Source organism: Mixophyes fleayi, chromosome 7 (assembly GCF_038048845.1).
Source record: "Mixophyes fleayi isolate aMixFle1 chromosome 7, aMixFle1.hap1, whole genome shotgun sequence".
In the NCBI taxonomy this organism is placed as follows: Eukaryota; Metazoa; Chordata; class Amphibia; order Anura; family Limnodynastidae; genus Mixophyes; species Mixophyes fleayi.
In genome coordinates, this window is record NC_134408.1 from 50,443,974 (window position 1) to 50,462,322 (window position 18,349).

At 37.7% G+C, this 18,349-nt stretch overlaps 1 protein-coding gene across 3 annotated transcripts in view; it reads right to left on the reverse strand.

Moving 5' to 3' along the window:
• The window catches only part of ATF7IP2 (activating transcription factor 7 interacting protein 2), a 52,217-nt gene that overhangs the window by 24,577 nt on the left and 9,291 nt on the right, over window positions 1–18,349 (reverse strand). For 2 of the 3 annotated variants that reach the window (XM_075179824.1, XM_075179822.1), the window contains exons 2-6: window positions 12,699–13,551; window positions 8,802–8,893; window positions 6,971–7,105; window positions 3,886–3,993; window positions 2,557–2,708 (exon numbers count right to left, since the gene is read on the reverse strand). In XM_075179824.1, coding sequence (XP_075035925.1) covers window positions 2,557–2,708; window positions 3,886–3,993; window positions 6,971–7,105; window positions 8,802–8,893; window positions 12,699–13,551 — 1,340 coding nt within the window. The remainder of the gene's footprint in view (window positions 1–2,556; window positions 2,709–3,885; window positions 3,994–6,970; window positions 7,106–8,801; window positions 8,894–12,698; window positions 13,552–18,349) is intronic. The other variant, XM_075179823.1, reaches the window with a different exon arrangement.

Here is an 18,349-nt window from a genome sequence, read left to right on the forward strand (position 1 = left end):
ACATCGTATAAAAATTCTTGCTTTCTCCGCAACTCTTATTTATTGCAGGATTCATTATTCCATAATACTGGTGCAATCTCAAAAGAATGAGAGCACTGGGAGCCAATTTAGGAAATCTAATAAGAGAGTGTAAGAATCTTGCATAAAAAGATGAACAATAAGTGGCATTACAGAGTGTACTCCACTTTCGGCTATATATTTATTGGAGTTCTGTACTTTGCAATTTTGAAGTTTTTGTATGTAATGCATCTTTTGTCATTTTTTAGTTACATATTTTTGTGTGTTAATGGACAATTGATTAAGGAAAATCCCCCAAAAAGAAACAAATTATTAAAAAGAAACAGTAATATAAGTGACTGATGGTTAGAGTCCGGTACTGCTACTGACGCTGCAGTGATGTCATATTGGAAACAGCAGTCTGTCCAGATAAGCAACTTCTGATCATTATCCTGCACCAACATGTCTTTTGCTAGGAGGAAAAGAGGGATGGCAATAGTAGAAATCTTCTCATTCACACCATATAGTTATACTATAAGTCAAACAAGGAATAATTGCTTCTGTAGTTATAAAATTGCAGTGGTTCAACAAAAGTTATAATGCTGCTGTCCACTATACAAAGTGGAAGCAGCCATTTTGTGGGCTAAAGTGGCATTTGATATTCCAGTGCCAAAATATACTAAATTTACAAATAAAAACAAGGACATAAGTAAGACATTTTATTACCAAACATTCATGAGGTCCTAGTGAATTGTTAGGCTGAATTCCTTGACTAATGATAATGTCTGTCTACTCAATTTTTCCTGCCAAGTGTGAAACTTTGCACAATTTTTTGAGCCACTGCACACCGATCTAAGGGACTTGCGCATTTACCACCATCTAATGACCATGGAGGTGCTGGCCACATTAGAGGTAATCTCTGCTCTCACCCTAATCTAGGAGTGCTAAGTGTCATGAGTGTTAGTTACTCTTTAACCTAGAGATATTGGAGCTTCTCTCTGCACATTCACATCATTGTCCACTATAAGAGTTGGGGGGCATTCAAAGTGCAATGTGTGAGCGGCAAGGTAAGTATGTATCATAGTGCAATGTATGTCCAGCAAGGGGGAGGTGAGTTTGTGTACTGCGCAAGTGGCAAATGTGAGGGGAGGCATCTATGTGACACATATGGCTGGCAACGTGGAGGAAGATGCCCTCTGCACACATTAATTGTAGTATGATTCTCTTATTCCTACCATATAACTATATTATGAGTCTACATAGATTACTATATTTGTGGATTAGTATGGCAATAGAAGAGTACCAGGCCATGTAATAATATATTTAGCCCAGTCACCCACTTGTGCCACAACTTCCTTCAAGGAGCAAAATCCATGTTTAACATACTTGGAAATGTTAATCTGCTATCCCACTACACCCTTACCCTAATCCTGTTACTGAATACATTGATTTGTGTCAATTCAATAAACCTGATTGTTTCACGATCAACAGCCCCAGAGTGGCCAGAGCCTCCTCCACAGGAGAGTAGGGAACGGATAAAATAACCGGTATCTCCCAGTTCGACCCCTCTCCTTGCCTCCAGCCCAATAGGGACCTGAATCCCACCAACAAACGGGGTGGAAAATTAAAAAGTTTCAGCCCCAGTGAAACAGGATCTTGTGTGTGTTTTTTCTTTAACAAAAATGTATTGGTCATTGATATTCTCATTAGGCTGGACTACATGTGGATCAACTGTGGGCAGTTCACCCAGTATTGGCATGGAGTAAGATCCCATTGGTCAAAGAACATTCAGGCATCCAGGGTGGCTTCACTAAAAGCAGGAAGACTCTGCGACTTGTTTGAGCTTAAAGGGAAATAAGAAAACAGTACCTGCAAATAGGCCTATACTAGAATATTACAAGGCCATAGAACATCTTCAAGAAAAGTACAAATGAGCTGGTAATTCTGCTCTGTATAGGTTTCCCCAAGGTAAGTGTGATCTATCATTATTTAGTGAATTAGTTTCTATGAACCTCCGCAAGGGCAAATTACCTCCTGGTCCCTATAGATGGTCCAGTGAAGCTAAAGATAACTCCCTGAGAAATTGTTATGGGGTTACCAGTGGCCTGGGACAGTCTTTTCCGACAGTTATTGTGACACTATGATATTTCGCTATACAGCTAGGCTAATAGCATTATCATCCGAGTCTAAGGTGTTCACAGAAGAGTAGAATGAAGGTAATTGTTGATGTGGTGTAGGAGCATGAAATGTACTATTGGCAAGGAGAAAAGTAGTCATTTGGTGCTGGATAGGAGAATGGCAGCGACATACCCAATGTAAAAGTTTGTGGTGCTACAGGACAAGTACTCACTACCAAAGTTTTTGCTCACCAGAAAAAAATCTGCACACACACAAAAATTAGAGGGAACAGTGCCTCTGCGGTCTGTAGGTGTTAGGTGCACTGATGAGCAGGGGAACTCCAGGGGTAACGTGGGAAGAGAACAGCCTGATGGAACGTGGAATTGAGAAATGTATGTAGCATATCCTAACAACTAATTGGAGATTTAAGTGAAGCCTCACCTCTGCTGCTCAGATTCATTGTCACTAAGTACAACAAGTTCTGTGCGATCGGTGTTTAGACTTTGTGTAGAATGCATCCTTGAGAGAGAAATTTCAGATTCTGCAGTTGGAGCGATATTAGAAGCACTAAGTGTTGTTTCTGTTTTTGGAAGCTGTAAAATAAAACAGAGTATTAAAACAAGGCTTTAAAAATTACAATAAGGCATGTTAACTTTATAGCTTTAAACTAGCCATCTTAACGTACATAAAAAGTGTTCAGCTGAAAGTATATCTGCTTAGAGTGTTTTCCTAAAGGCAAGCAGCAGTCTTTTCTTTCATCCACATGGCACATCACATTTTTAATGTCTTCCATGATGAAAGAGGTCGTTGAAATCAAACCTACTTAAGCTGGTGTGATCAGCATTTTAGAACACAACACATCTGTATCCAGAAAGAAGCATCATTTTAAAACTTTTATAGTGAAATCTAGGTTCTGTAGTAACACCTGGCTGCATATAGTATCTTTGCACCTGATATGATGTTTGTGTTACAGCTAACACTAATAAAGATTGAGTCACATGTCGTTAAAGAGAAAGGTAGAGTTAAGAGTTTGTTTCTTGAAGGAAGGAGAGACAGGATGAAGCGGTGAGCTTGGTGCAGTAAAGGGGAAAAAAAGCGCTTTTACCGAGAATATAAAAACTTCCTGAAACACAATGCGCAAACTCCCACAAGATAGTGGTGGGAGAGTAGCAGCATTTAACATCATTAGCAGTGTTAATCATTGTGACACTGCTGGTTTCAGAGCACTACATGGCATAAATTAGCATACATGACATGCAGTTAACCAATGGCTAGGAGGTGTATTTGAGGGATTAATTAGAATTTTCTATTTGTATGCAAAAGTCCACTTGCATGCAAAAGTCCATAATGGGTCTAAGCAAAAAAACAGAATTAAGACAGATCAATCGTAAGTTGTATTAGGCCCTCTTTAAAGCTTACTGCTAAATTACAAATGTCATTTCCCATCCCAAACTTTTTACTTTAGCACAGTAAAATACTATACTACTACATGACAAATATCACAATACAGAGATAATAGAATACAGAGGCAACAGCTGAACTTTAGCTGCTATGCAGTGACACATCCACGGCCATTGTTGGAACTATTCTAAAAGGGCTTTGTTAAAATGACAGCTTATTAAAAGACATATTTCTGAAGTGGGAAGCCATGCTAACTTTTAAATTAGATTGGGTGTCATTGAAGACATGAAAGGAATACTACAGTACATATGGGATATCATTTTTTTTTTTTTTATGATTTTTATTTTCTTTGATAAATCAAACTTTTACCTCATCACAGCCAGAACTGACAGTTGGCAATTCACTGGACCCATTGTCCACCTTACTCTGAACTTGTACTGCGTGTTTAATGCGCTTTTCCAGTCTCTTTATATTTTTCTGACAGAAAGAAAAATCAACATACAAATTAGATGACAATGGCATGCATTATTTGTAATACAACAGAAATACTATAGAGAAAATTAAGTTTTGCTTTTGCTCAATCTGCTATTTGGTGTTATGTAAAGCCTCAACTGATTTGCTTTGGTCTGCCCTCGACATGAATTAAGAGCATGAAAGGCACAATAACATCTTCTGCATACTGTTATACTGTCCTATACTGTTCAAAACAAAACATACATAGTTTTAGACAAAAATACAGGTAAACTCTGCAGTCATAAAGGTACACTAGCCACAAGAGCAATTTACCAAGCCGAAATGAATGAAATAAAATGGTATGAAGCAAATATGGGTAATTAGGTTTCACTTTGTGTCAATAAAAACACTTTCAGATTTTGGGACATGGCCATGTACACAATGACTTTAAATTGATGCGGTCAACTATGAAAGCAAGTGGGATGTGTGTCATATAATAACTACTAAGAATAAGTTCCACTCAGACTTGCACAGATCATATTCTTACAGCAGAATTTAGGATACAGTTCATTGGCTTTAAAACTAAATTCTACAAATGTCTCCCTGACCAGTGAATGATCTGTCTAATTAGGCCATACACTTGGAATACTTTAGCAGTGAATGGCTTCGTTAATCAGACTCCCTAAAAGAATAACTAATGAAATATATTGGCATTTAAAGGGTCACACATTTTTAAAATGACCAAAATGCCACAAATGCTTTCAGTTACAAACTGTTGACACATCTTGGGTTACATGATATGTATAATGTATTGTAGAATTTTAACTGCACTACCTCTAATTTTGTAAAAAAAAAATCTAGATAAAGCAGTTCATGAACTGAAAGATATTAATAAATACAATTAGCAAATTTGCAAATCTGCAGCCTGTGGAAGTTTTCTTCTCCCCAAAACAAACCAGAATGTGGAAAAGCAGTGAAATTAAAAATAATATTCAAACATAACACTACCAAACCCAGAGGATAATTCCAAACAGAAGGTTGTAATGCTCACTTCTGTAAAACTAAATGGAATTACCTTTGTTACCCAATACACTACAATTTTTTTTTTTTTCTATCTGCAAGTTCTGTTTTCTCGGGTTTACACAGATACAATGGGAATGTCCTAAAAAAAAACACTGATGTTTGAGATCATAAAGAACCCACAAATAACATTAACAGTCCATGTAAACTAAATACAAAATACAAGTCTGTAGTACCTTCTTCAACAGATCTTCAGAAATACCCTGGGCATGAAACACTCACTGTGCAATCAAACTTAACAAGGTGTCCCATTTAAATAACATGCTGGTGACGATTAATTTATTTATCCTGAGTAACAGTATCCATAGATACTGTACCACCCTTTGAGTTCTCCAGGGATCAAAGATAATACTAGTGTAATAGAAGATTTCAATATACTGTCACATCATGCAGATGGTACCTCACCTCCCTTGGGTGCTGATGAGTAATTGGAAAAAGAAAAAAGGAACTACAGGCTGAGATGAAACTCTCATACGACGATAGGGGGAAAATGTCTTCATCTTGTTCAAAAGCCAATAATAAAACAAGACTGCCAGCTCAGAAATCTGTCTAGCTGAAGATGTTGCCACAAAAAAGTCTTCTATTTAACACGACTAGTGAGATTTGGTTAAATACATGAAGAAATCTTACAGCTCATGTTCCAGCCTTGTAGTTTTAAATGCACTTGTTGGTGGTTCCATGGTGAGTGCGAATCACAAACTTAAATGGCTTCGCTATTTCACTTTCCTGTAGCTGCACTCTTGGTCCTCAAACCAGTGATATACTGCAGGTGTCAAGTAATGTGATAAAACTTTCATATCAAGAGTAATAGTAACTTACATTGTAATGATAGTAGCCATGCAGTCTTGCTCTATCCGTTGTGCTCTTTAACTCTCCACTCCTCCACTGCATTGCACAACGTTTGCGTTCCATACCAGACAGCATGAGAGGAGCAGGAATGCAAGCCCTGACCATCAACATCTACTACCTTTACTTTTTATGCATGTCTATACTTTTTATTAATACATACCTTGATATCACCTTATATTGGTTTTGAGCAAAGAGAGTGGAGGAGAATAGATTGTTTTATCCCACATTTGTAATTGACTGATCTCACTAGTTGTGTTGATATGCCCAGATTGTTTTATTCCATTCTTAGGTAATGGGGTGGGATACCACCTTTTTGAGCAGATCACATCAGTTGCCAAATTAACCTGAACATTGATCCTTTATTATTATATCTTTCATATAAGTCCACAAAGAAATATGTTCTACATCCCCATATAGTTCTACTTGTAGAACCCCTTGATTTGGGTCCCAAGATCGAAACCAAAGTTGTTCTGCTCTGTTGGCGAACATAACACAAGTTACATTTATTTCTCTGTCCACAGTGTGGTATTGTAAGGAAATGAGATTGCCTAACCCTTCCGAGCCCATTAGCCTTACATCTGTGGTGATAAATGGATCACTCATAGTTAAACTACATATGCAAAGAAACTTGTGGGCGCTTCTGGATGCAAAAATAAGTGGGCTGCCTAAATATGCAATCACTTACCATTTTCGAAAAAGGGTCAATATCCCCATCACAATCCTAAGCATCACTGAATGATTGCACCCAGAGAGGTACAAGAATTCAGAGGGTACAAATTGCTGACCAGGTTTTTACATAAAGTGGTCACCTATGATTTAACTACGTCCCGATAAGCTAAATAACATTAAACAAATATAATACAGCAGATTCAATGGAGGCAGATAATAATGCTGAAGTCCACAAGACTCTTGTAGGTTGCATCCATCCCATAGACCCCATTTGAGAGAACTAATCGACTCTGTGTTTACTACGAGAGCAAAAATATTGTGCCTGGGTAAAAATAGGACTATTGAAATAATCTACTCTCTGAGTGAAAAAAGAAGAAAAGAAAAAAAATAAATCTCAACATACAAGGTGTCTAGCAAATTTGTCAGCATGGCTCCCATTGCACTTGATCAGATTGACTTGCTGAGCTAAGTCTTGCATTCGTTGATCAAAACCTTCTTTGAAGAAATTTTGCACCCGGCAGTCAATTAGACACTGAATCTGGTGACGAAAAGAAATATACTTAAAACACTTATCACTTTCGAAAGGCCAGCAAGGAAACAGGCAATTTAACATCCTCAACTGTCAACTTTAAAGTAGCAATCCCATGAAATCACTAGGACAGGCTATAAGAAGCAGGTAACTAACTACCTGTCATGTCTGTGGTTTCTTCAGACGGATATTAAGGATTTAGAATTCTGCAGCCTTTCCACAGTCTGTGACTACTATGGCAACCACAGGCACATTACACATGATGTAGTCAGCAGAGAGGTTTTTACTGTAAACTTCTCACCCCTCTATCATCACCATATATGGAGAGTCTGAGAGCTTTTGTGCAGCAAACTGATATGTCTGGCAGCCATACTTATTTTCCCTCCAGATATTTTGAAAGCGAGATAATGATTTGTAGGAGGATAACTAAGAAAAAATGACTTACTTAAAAGGGTGCTTAACTTGCTATTTAAACAGAAAAATTGTCTATGTAGGATTGTTACTTTAAGAGACTATATGGACAAAAATATATTAAGGAAATAAACCACCCTTTCTTCCCCTGAACTTTTCATTTCAGTCTCTCTAATAGACTAAGATTACAAACAAACGAAACTCAAGTTCTTTGAAAAGATGTTTAGACAAAGGTTTCTAAATGATGAAAAAGTAATCTGTAAATAAAAGTGGAAGAATAGAACTTCAGAACTTGTGCATTTAAGCTCTATTTATTGCATATGCTTTTTGTTTGTGCTATTTTGAGGGGAGTGAATTTCCCAGGGTTAGAACATCCCTAATAGGATCACTGTAGAGGTGATTTACATTTCATATATTAATTCTGATCTTAAGAATTGTTGTTATGTCTTGATCTGTAACGATTTTGCACTTTTTTTTAAAACAGATGTATATTTAGCAAGCTAAACAAAATATGAAAGGACCTGCAGATCCAATTAGTCTATACTTTTTGTGTGTGTTTTTCTTAAATATATGAATAATCTATCACTTATGTCCCTTATTTCCTCTAAGCCGCACATATTCAGCCTCTCAAGTCTTTCCTGAACGTTTCATTATGCAGTTCATTGTACCATTTCAGTCGCCCTTCTTAGAATTTATTTCTGTTTTATTAATGTCTTTTTGGAAATGTGGCCTCCAGAACCGTACACAGTACCCAATGGGATGTCTTCACTAGTGACCTACATATTTTAAACAATGACAATTTTATAACATTTAGATTTAGAAAATGGTACCATTTTATTTTGCTTAATATATATATTAATATTACAGTATTTATCACTCGAGAGAACCAGGAGAAAGAATCACTTCTGTCACAGTGCCCAAGAAGTTAGATTAGAGTTAATTACATTATATGCTACAGGTATGCAAAAGGATTATCAGCAATCATTATAGATTAAGATAGATCTACTGTATTTTTTATCGATGTATAAACTAGAAGATATTGGCCAAGTGGAAACCCCCTAAAAAATTAGTAATAAATAATTTTGCCATAGCAGACCCAACAGAAACCCCTTTAATAAAACAAGATGCAGAGATGATGGATAGACTACATAATAAATCTAGATAGATAATAGATGTAGTCCTGTGTGGGCAGTGCTTGTATAGCTTATTCCCTACTTCTAAAATACTACCAAGTAAAAATATACAGCAAACAACTCCAGCTAAATAATGTTGTTATAAATATTTATAATAATACCTCCTTTAAAATTACTTTGTTAGATATTTTGGCCCGCTTTGATTCGGGAACATCACTGCTTTCTGAAAAAGGCCTTTTCCTTTGGCAGCCACCTTCAGAGAGAGAAAAAATAGGTTATCGATATAAAACTACAAAAAGAACAATTGCTGTATTTAAATCTATAGGATTTAAAAAAAACAAACAAAAAAAACAAACTAAAAACAAGAAAAAAAAAACAAAAAAACATACCTGCTATTTGGGCTTCATTTAAAGAGTTTCTAAATACAAATTGTAAAACCACAGCCATATGAGAACAAAAATGGAACCATAAAGCCAAAATTAGTAGATTAAATTAGGGCTGACTAGGCAGAAGCCATCACCATCTGGTTGAGAACTACCCTGCTAGATAACCTGTGTGGTTGCACTCTGCTCATTCTTACAGCACAATCACTGGGAGGAGGGAATGATCTCAGCAGCCTGCAACCATAGTGTGAGAATTGCTGGATATGTCCTCAAATGTCAAAACAGATGTTTCTACTATTAACATCTTTTGAAGCAGTGTAGAATTTCTACTAGCATTATTCCAGATATAGAAAAATACAGAGACAAAATGCTTTCTGAAGAATAATTATATGTTGCCAACATCAGTATAACAAAAGCAACATAATGATAATGCAAGGCAAAAAACAACAGCATTTGGAAGCAGTGGCTGCAACACTGGGTAGAAGAGAAGAGAGTAAAGGGACAATATATAGAAATATCACCAAATCAGAAACAAGTAAACTATTCAATATAAAGTTTACACAAGCATAAACAAGCCACAAAATTATCCCAAATTTGATTAAAAAAAAATTCACCCTAGGTTTTAACTTGGCCAGCAACAGTTCTATATAGCTCACATCTTTTATAAGTTTATACCATTCGAACCTATATAGAAGGACTGCTTGTTATTGTTAAGTAAGCAAATTCAAACTCTATGGGGGGTATTCAATTGTTAGCCAGAACCGCTAAAATCCCGCGCTCGAAAAAATATTACCGTTAATACGGTAATATTGCGCTTAAATGCCGTTAATACGGTAATTTACTCGCTGGATTTCAGCTCGCAGCTGAAATCCAGTGAGATATTACCGTATTAACGGTAATATTTTTCGAGCGCGGGATTTTAGCGGTTCTGGCTAACAATTGAATACCCCCCTATATGTTGGCTTTTACAATATGTCAAGCAACTTTATTTAGAGTTTAGAAATTTTTGACTGGCAGGCCCAGTAAAAGATCGTGGGATCTAAAGAGGATAGAAATTAACTTCCAAAACAACTTACAGTGAATACCAATATGGAATAATCTTTGGCAGCAGTAACGATGGAAGAATGGATATAATATCTCAGTGATAAAGTATCAATGATCAAGTGTTTATTTTATACTATTATAGTGTACATCTTAAATATTTAGCTCTATGCGCCTGAATCCTGGACCATGTTTCTCTTCCAATTCCCATTTTACACACATACCTGTGTTACAAACAAACAAAACCATTGGGATGGATGTCAGCAGGTTATAATTAAATTAGTTACTAGCAGAGTCCCCCAGCATTGCACAGGTCCGATTTGTAATGTGTAGCAGTTTTTATATATTAACAAATTATTCAGATCAAAATAATAAGTAGTGTGGATGTATGATGTCTAGATTAGAATCACAGCTGTCCGTGGTTGGGAAAGTATAGGTTGGATGCCGTTTAGGATCAATGATCAGCCTTTTAAATCAGTTTTACTTTTTTGGAACACTGGTAATTATAAATCAATATGAGAAGATAATTTTGTGGGGGTTTTTTAAATTTTGTCACAATTATATTCACAATTTTCACATGGAAAAAGGGACCATTTTCACTGTTGAAAGATCAAAGTTTGTTGTACTTTATTTTTTTTTCTTAAAACATATGTGTATTGTTGTTATTTCTGTTTACTACACTTATGAGAGATGGATCATATTTGAGGAGATTTAAGAAAAATAAAGTGGTAAATGAGAGACTTGGGAATTCATCTCCAAGTCAATAAAACAATTGTTTTTTTTTTTTGTTACTATTATGTATGTTTGTGGATTAACATATTGCAGAGGGCCCTTGTAGTTCCAAAACCACACTCCATGATTTTGTGCCTTTCAGCCATTGCCTTTACAATACCTGCCCCAGGGATGCCAGAATGAGCCCCATTGCTGTTTAGGACAGGGTTTGTTTGCCCTGGAGGAGAGAAGGGGCTACGGACCCAGATCCCTCCCTATTGTGACAAATCCAGACTAACACAGCCTAATGCTAGTAAGCGCTTTTCCCTCTGCTTTTAGCATTGACAAACCTAGGCTACAGCACTGGGATGCTGATTATTTATTTTGGGAGGGGGCAAGGGTGAATGATCACACATTGGATTCTATAAAAATGTTTTCTGTGGTGCCCCAAGACACAGCATCTCTCTTCATTATGTATCCTCCCAAACACCTTATACTCTCTAACACACTTTAGGTGCTTCACAGACATAAACCCAATTTTCCTGAATCTGCTCCTCAGGCTCTCTAACTTCTAACATCGATTGCAAGATGGTCCTATTCAGACTGAACATTTCACCTCTGGTGGGGCCATGCTGCCCCCTTTGCAAAAGCGGAAAATGCATGTAATCTGCCAACTAGTACTTTCTTTAGAGCAAACACTTTATAGTTAAAGAAGCAGGGCTGCAAGCAAACCCTGGATTATTTCACTTTAATGTGTTATGGAGTCTGAAAGAACCTCCAAAAGAAGTAATCTCAAGTTTATAGCTATCCCTCAGCCAAACACCTTTCAACCTGAAAGAGTAGTATATGGAGAAGAGGTAAAAGGACCTTCAGCTCATTTTGACAGATGGATGCCTGCGCTAAACCTTCTATATAGGCATCTTCTAAAGAAAGAACATATAAAGATCCTGTACAGCTGATATTATACAACAGCCCTAAGGCATTTACAAAATGTATTACATCTCTCCACTATGTCCTAGTGAGTGTCAATAAATGGGCAGATTCTTCCACATATTGTTGTCTCACACTAGGGCAAGATCCTACTGGAGGATGTCCTACAATTGTGGCTGCCATTGAAATATTACTGTTCAAACAGGAAAAAAAGGTTATCCTACAACATTTTATTTGCGGCAAGATAAGGTCTTGCAGAGGCTCAAAAGAACCAGAGACTTTCTACATTGTCTTTTATGAAGTGTAATATCTCTTCTCTACAAACGATGGAATGGATAAGAGATGAATATACCTGGAATGGTAACCCTGGGATTGCCATCATTCTTCTCCCTTCACCTGGAGGTTTGCCACCCCTAGAACTTTCTTAACCGTGTTCCCTCTTCCAACCTCTCTTTACTTAACCTACTTGTCTCTCATTACCCTTAACTTTTCTTGGGGCCATACTCATGTTTTTGTCTGTAGAGCCACATGTTTAGATCAAAATCGTATTACTTGTACTGTGTAGTTATGAGTTTTGCTTGCAAATTTGAAAGTACAAAAATAAAATAATATGCACCACCACCTCACTGCATGGTCCTTCGCCATATTTGAACTATTTAACTCTGGTATATATCTGGGTATTGTTTTATGGTCAGGCTTTAAATAACAAAAGAGGACCTGTTCTATAACAGACATTAGCTTTCACCTTATCCTATAAAATGACAAAAGTTCTATATTTGGAACAACAGCTCAAAAAAAACAAAAAATGATGAGCTCCATGCCATATGCAATTCTCAGCTGTCCCCATGAGATAAGCTTAGTAGAAATACCAACATATAATACAGCAGGAGACAATAGCTCCCTTTAATTCGTCTTCAAAAAAAACATTGTCGTGCTACATATACACACACACACACACACACACACACATTGTAATTCACAAAACAAACTTACTGTCAGCTGAATTGTAGTTTTGGGGCAGATTACCAGTGTCAGAATCCGCAGTCAAGCTCACTGTAAAAGCAGGTGCTGTAGAAGTGTCAACAGTACTAAAGGAATCATTAAGCTCCTTGCTTGGGATGACCATATTGCTGCCGGCTCTATCTAGCACAACTACTGGTGGCACAAGACCAATGGATGAAGTCTTCTCCAAAGAGTTGTCTTCAGCTACGATTTTTAGGGTTATTGATGCATTCAAGTTTTCAGAAACAGAACAGCATTCATCAATGACGGTTTGCTCAGAGTCTTTTTTGAAGCTTTGCACAGTGCTGCTCTCAGGGGTTTGCAATCCTCTCTCTCTTAAAGTCTGTTTTCCAGGATTTGGTGGTGAAGCGATTTGACTTACGTCATCACGCTGAGGTTCTGCTGTGGCATTGCTTGTATCATTTACTTGTAAATGTTTACTATGAGAAAAATGTACAGGAGTCAAGAGAACAGAAGATATATCTTCAGCTTGTTTGGTAATGTCTTTCCATGTTTCATTGTAAGAGCATCCAATGTTAAATTCAGAGTCAACTTGTGAAACCTCTATTGAAACTTTTAACCCATTATGAAAAATGCCCTGGCTTTTGTTTATTTTAGATGAAGAATTATCTTGTGCAATATAGTTTGCTTTGCACATTAATTCAGGCTGCTGGACCATTTCAGCTGGCAAAACAGTAAGTGACTCTTTAACTTGGCTTTCCATTTTAGACGAAAGTTTTATTTTATTAATGGCGGCAATTTGCTGTCGACAGCTTGCAGTCATCGTTTTTCTTGCTCTGAAGATTTTTTTCACTGAGCCATTTGTTTCGGCAATTAGCGGGGCCTACAAGAAAGAAAAACAATACTAAAGTTACAAATATTCTGTACGAGTATTAGATAATCTCAACAACATTATCAAAAAAGAGCTTTAGAACCTCAGGAGCAAAAGCCACACAAAACCAAACATTTTCCATGATAAGTAATACTGATATATACTCAACATGGAGTAGGCTGCTGTCTGTGCATTTTTCTGCTAATTGGGCAGGATACAAATTAAATATTTCTATCAAACTTTTTAGCATTCTAGATGGCCAAAGTTATTTTCACCAAATCCTTAATACATCATTGCTGCAGTGGCATAGAAAAAAGCACAAGTACACATGAGGTTGACATGAGAGACTACATCAGTGATGGTCAACCAATACCAGGAGCTGTGACCACAGGTTAAGCTCATCAGGGCATACAGCAAGAGCTAGGGCCTATGGGGAATATCATGGAGAAAAGGACTGACAGAGCAGAAAGCAGCAAGGAGATGTAGGAACCTTCCCCTCTTGCAAGACACAATCACCCAAAACGTGTACGTCCCCGGGTACATTGAAGCAGCGAGTAGATTTAAGCACAGGCAGATTTTTTAAGAACAGGGTGTTTTACCATTAGATACTACTTTTGATCCAGTTTAACACAGCATATCTGTCAAAAGTGTCTACTATAGACAATGGATTGTAAACGGTCCTCAATGAATATCAACCACAACATCAATACCATACGTAGATGGCTTCACCGCAACCTGTAATACCCAAAGTTTTCAATGCTATACCTTCGGGCATATTTTTCCCCAGTAGAGCACTAGTGGTTGTAGGGTGTTGTATTGGAACGATATTGATTGAAAGCGATGAACAGTCTTTGATGCAATATAGATGTTTATTCGGTACAGATTACAGCGTGAAGGTTATAAAGGTGTCAGAATCAGCTGAGATTTTATAAGGTACAGATTCTATTTTTAGTATACATATCTTTTATACCCAAAATGACATAATGATCTTCTTAACCAATCAAAATCCTTCTTAATTACATATGTTTGTTTCGGCACCTTTGGTAAAATTCAACATTTTATTTAGACATTGACCAGGTGTCACGCTATTTCTTTATCTGGCTTTATCAGACTTATCATGCTTACATTTTTCTATTTCTACCCCCCATCCTGTCTATACTCCTTATTCCTGAACTTCAGCCCTCATCCCGCTATTCATTTTATGACATTGACCACATAATTGAATGTGTTGTTTGTTATCAGACTAGGCGGCTTAGACATTGCTTAAGGTAAGTAAATCACTTCTTAAAGTGCAAGTATTAAAACATAATATTTTCTGGGCTTGTTATATATATATATATATATAAAATGAATACATATTGTGATAATATGGATTTTTGTGAGTTATTATATCCACAAAGGGTAGGGACTTTTGACCAGGGGTACCTTTGCTTTAGCAACACCCATTTATCCCGATTTGTATTTTGACGCACAGGTCTGTTAATTGTCTTACCATGGGACACCTACTACATATAAGACCATCTTCTGGCAAGATTACTTTAAGCAACAATGGGATGGAATTGCTGTCCACCCCTCCCCTCAAAAGACCAACATATTTTCCTTCTGCCACAATGAAGCAATTATGATGCGGGAATCATTCTATGTTTGTTTGTTTTCTTTGGGGGGGGGGGGGGGTTAGGGAGAGGATTGTTCTGGCTGCTTGACTCTACCAAATGGAAATTTAAGATAGAAAAATTTAATTTATATAGGTACCATAAAGTAAGCTACCAATGTTTCATCCCCTTTACGCCAGTCTTGTTTTTTTAATCTTTGATTTTCTAGCTTTCTTAAGTCCCCTTCCTATTACACTTGAAAACTTTGCAGTCTTTCATGCAAATCACATTACTATATCTTTCACTCTTGTACTTTAAGAAGACCCTCTCGACTACAGTAAAGCTCCTGATGGATAGAGATGTAGGAGGGGACCCAGGAGAGGGCAGTCTCATGAAGGCTACAGGGATAAGCATGTCAAGGAGAAAAGTGGTCAATAGTGTAAAAAAAGCAACAGAGAGGACAAGAAGTAGGAGGAGGAAGAACTGGCCTTTTAATTTGGCTAGGAGAAGGTCATTGGTCACTTTGGTGAGAGCGGTTTCAGTCAAGGGTGAAAAGCTGCCGGAAGGGGGTAGATGAGAGTGGGAGCAGAAAAAGTGTGTTAGACAGTTGAACACAAGAATTTTGGATGCAAAGGGAAGCAAAAAAAAAAAAAATGGGGCAGTAGAGAAAGGGTCATGAAAGGGATTTTTGAGAACCTGGGAGATGAGGGGATGCCTGAAAGCAGAGGGGAAGATACTGGTGAGAGATTAAAGAGTTAAGCAAGCTGCAGGCAGGTGTTGGGGGAGAGAGTGAGTGAAGGAGCTTGGAGGGATCAACTTCCGGGAGAAGAGGAATAGAGGAGAGTGAGGATCTCAGACTCCGTTGCAGGACAGTAGTGGGGTGAGGGTGGGCAAACGGGGAGGGTGGATCTAGCAGGAGGAGATTTTGTGGTGGACCTGCAGACCTTGAAGATTTATCAACATTAACTAGCAGCGCCCAGCCCTGCTATGCCCCCTCCCCATCAGCCCAATATTGGTATAATGCACAAACACATGAGGAACACATCCCATAAGGTGCACACTTTTTAGTATTATACTCCCTGCAAGGTCTACAAGTGCAACTCTTAACTCCTTTGCTTTAGGAGCAGTGGGAAAATTGACCTGAAACATATCTGGTGGAATGATTGTGCTGGCCCTCATAAATAGTAAGCCGTATATTAATCAGTCTCTGACACCTTGAATCACTAATTCTAATTTTTTCTTCTACACATGTATATTGTTATAGGAAATTAATGTGCATTCACATTAGGCTCAGAGACAACATGTAATGACAGGGCGAAAGCACAGGAGCAAATAGTGTGTGGGGCCATTAAGAATGTACCAACATTAGCATTACAGTAGCATTATACTGTAATGTGCTTTCCAACCACTCAGCAGCCACTGCTCAAACCAGGTAGGGGACATTAAGAGCTCCAGACTATAGAGTACACTGGCGCCTTTACACAATGAGGGGAGTGGGGGGTTCAATACAGTGCCAAGTCTCTGCTTATTTCCATGTGTTATGTTACATAAAAGAACACTGATTTTAACTCACACCTCTATGAAGTGCAAGCAAAAGTCATCAATGTTTCAGTTACCGAACATCCTGTGGAGTCTCATCATGAGAGGCTCTGACGGGACTATGCCTGGTATTAAAATCGGTATAAATTAGCATACTAGCCACTCTGCACTGAAAACAGGCGAAACCTACCTTTGTGTAATCCTGGTGCAGTCACTGTTGCTGGGACTATAAAAGTTTAGTAAAAAGCAAAGGACACAGTTTCACTCCTAGATTTTGCCCTCACAGCATACTAGTGTTGAGTGACGGATGAGACATTACGCAAATGACGAGGGGCTGTATATAATCTGCAGAATACAGTGGGCTGGAAGCTGAATACACAGGCCATGAATTTATATATGGCTGAATACAATTGGTATAATGCTGATTATAGTGGTCATGGGGATGCATACATTTAGATATAGATATAGTGTGCACAGAATTATATATAACTGGCATGGGGCTGTATATGATGGAAATAGAGCTGGATATAGTAGTTATAGGGAAACTTTAAGAGGATTATATTGCGCATAGGCTGTAGTTGGTGGTCATGCGACAAGAACACTGCTTATAACCAAAAGTCCTTAATGAAATAAATGTATTCTACCTTGAGTGAGTGAGAGTAGGAGAGGGTGGTGGGATCTTTCAGTTACTACAGAAAGAGAAGAGAGATAGAATGGTGGCGATATAGAACATTTGTCTGTGCCAGGCACTCTAAGAACGTACAGACTTATCTGTAGGATTTGTACATACATATAATTAAAAATAGACACAAAGTTTAAGGAAGGGGTCATTGTGCCTTAATTTAGTGAGCCTGTTAGGGGCATCTCTGGGTCTGCCCAAAATCTTTCTACATATAGTCTCCAAGCAACTAAGTGAACCAAATCACCATGCCGAAATTACTCTATAGTGCTGCTCAATATAACCGTAGCTAGAATTGCAGGTATTAGAAATAAATGTGTGCGCTGTGGTATAAGTTAACCCCTTCCTGAGGGGAACATGGAATCAGGGGCCGGGTGCTCAAGAGCGAGACACTGGTTATATTTTATGAACTTGCGTTCAGATAATTTTTGTTTTGAACGTTGTACATTTTCTGAAAATAAATAAAAGATAGAGAGCTATATAGATAGATTTATATAGCTAGATATAAATAGCTATAACATCATCATTTATTTATATAGCGCCACTAATTCTGCAGCGCTGTATAGAGTACTCACTCACATCAGTCCCTGCCCCATTGGAGCTTACATTAAATTCCCTAACACACACACACACACACACACACACAGACTAGGGTCAATTTGTTAGCAGCCAATTAACCTACTAGTATGTTTTTTTTGGAGTGTGGAAGGAAACCGGAGCACCCAGAGGAAACCCACGCAAACACGGGGAGAACATACAAACTCCTCACAGATAACGCCATGGTCGGGAATTGAACTCATGGCCCCAGTGCTGTAAGGCAGAAGTGCTAACCACTAGGCCACTGTATATATAAATAGATAGACTCTTCAAGCATAATAAAATAACCAAATCAAATTTGTGAGGTAACCTCTAAGAAGGTCATCATATCACAGCCCTTACAATAATATACCTTGAGAGATTCTAAATATATATATATATATATATATATATATATATACAC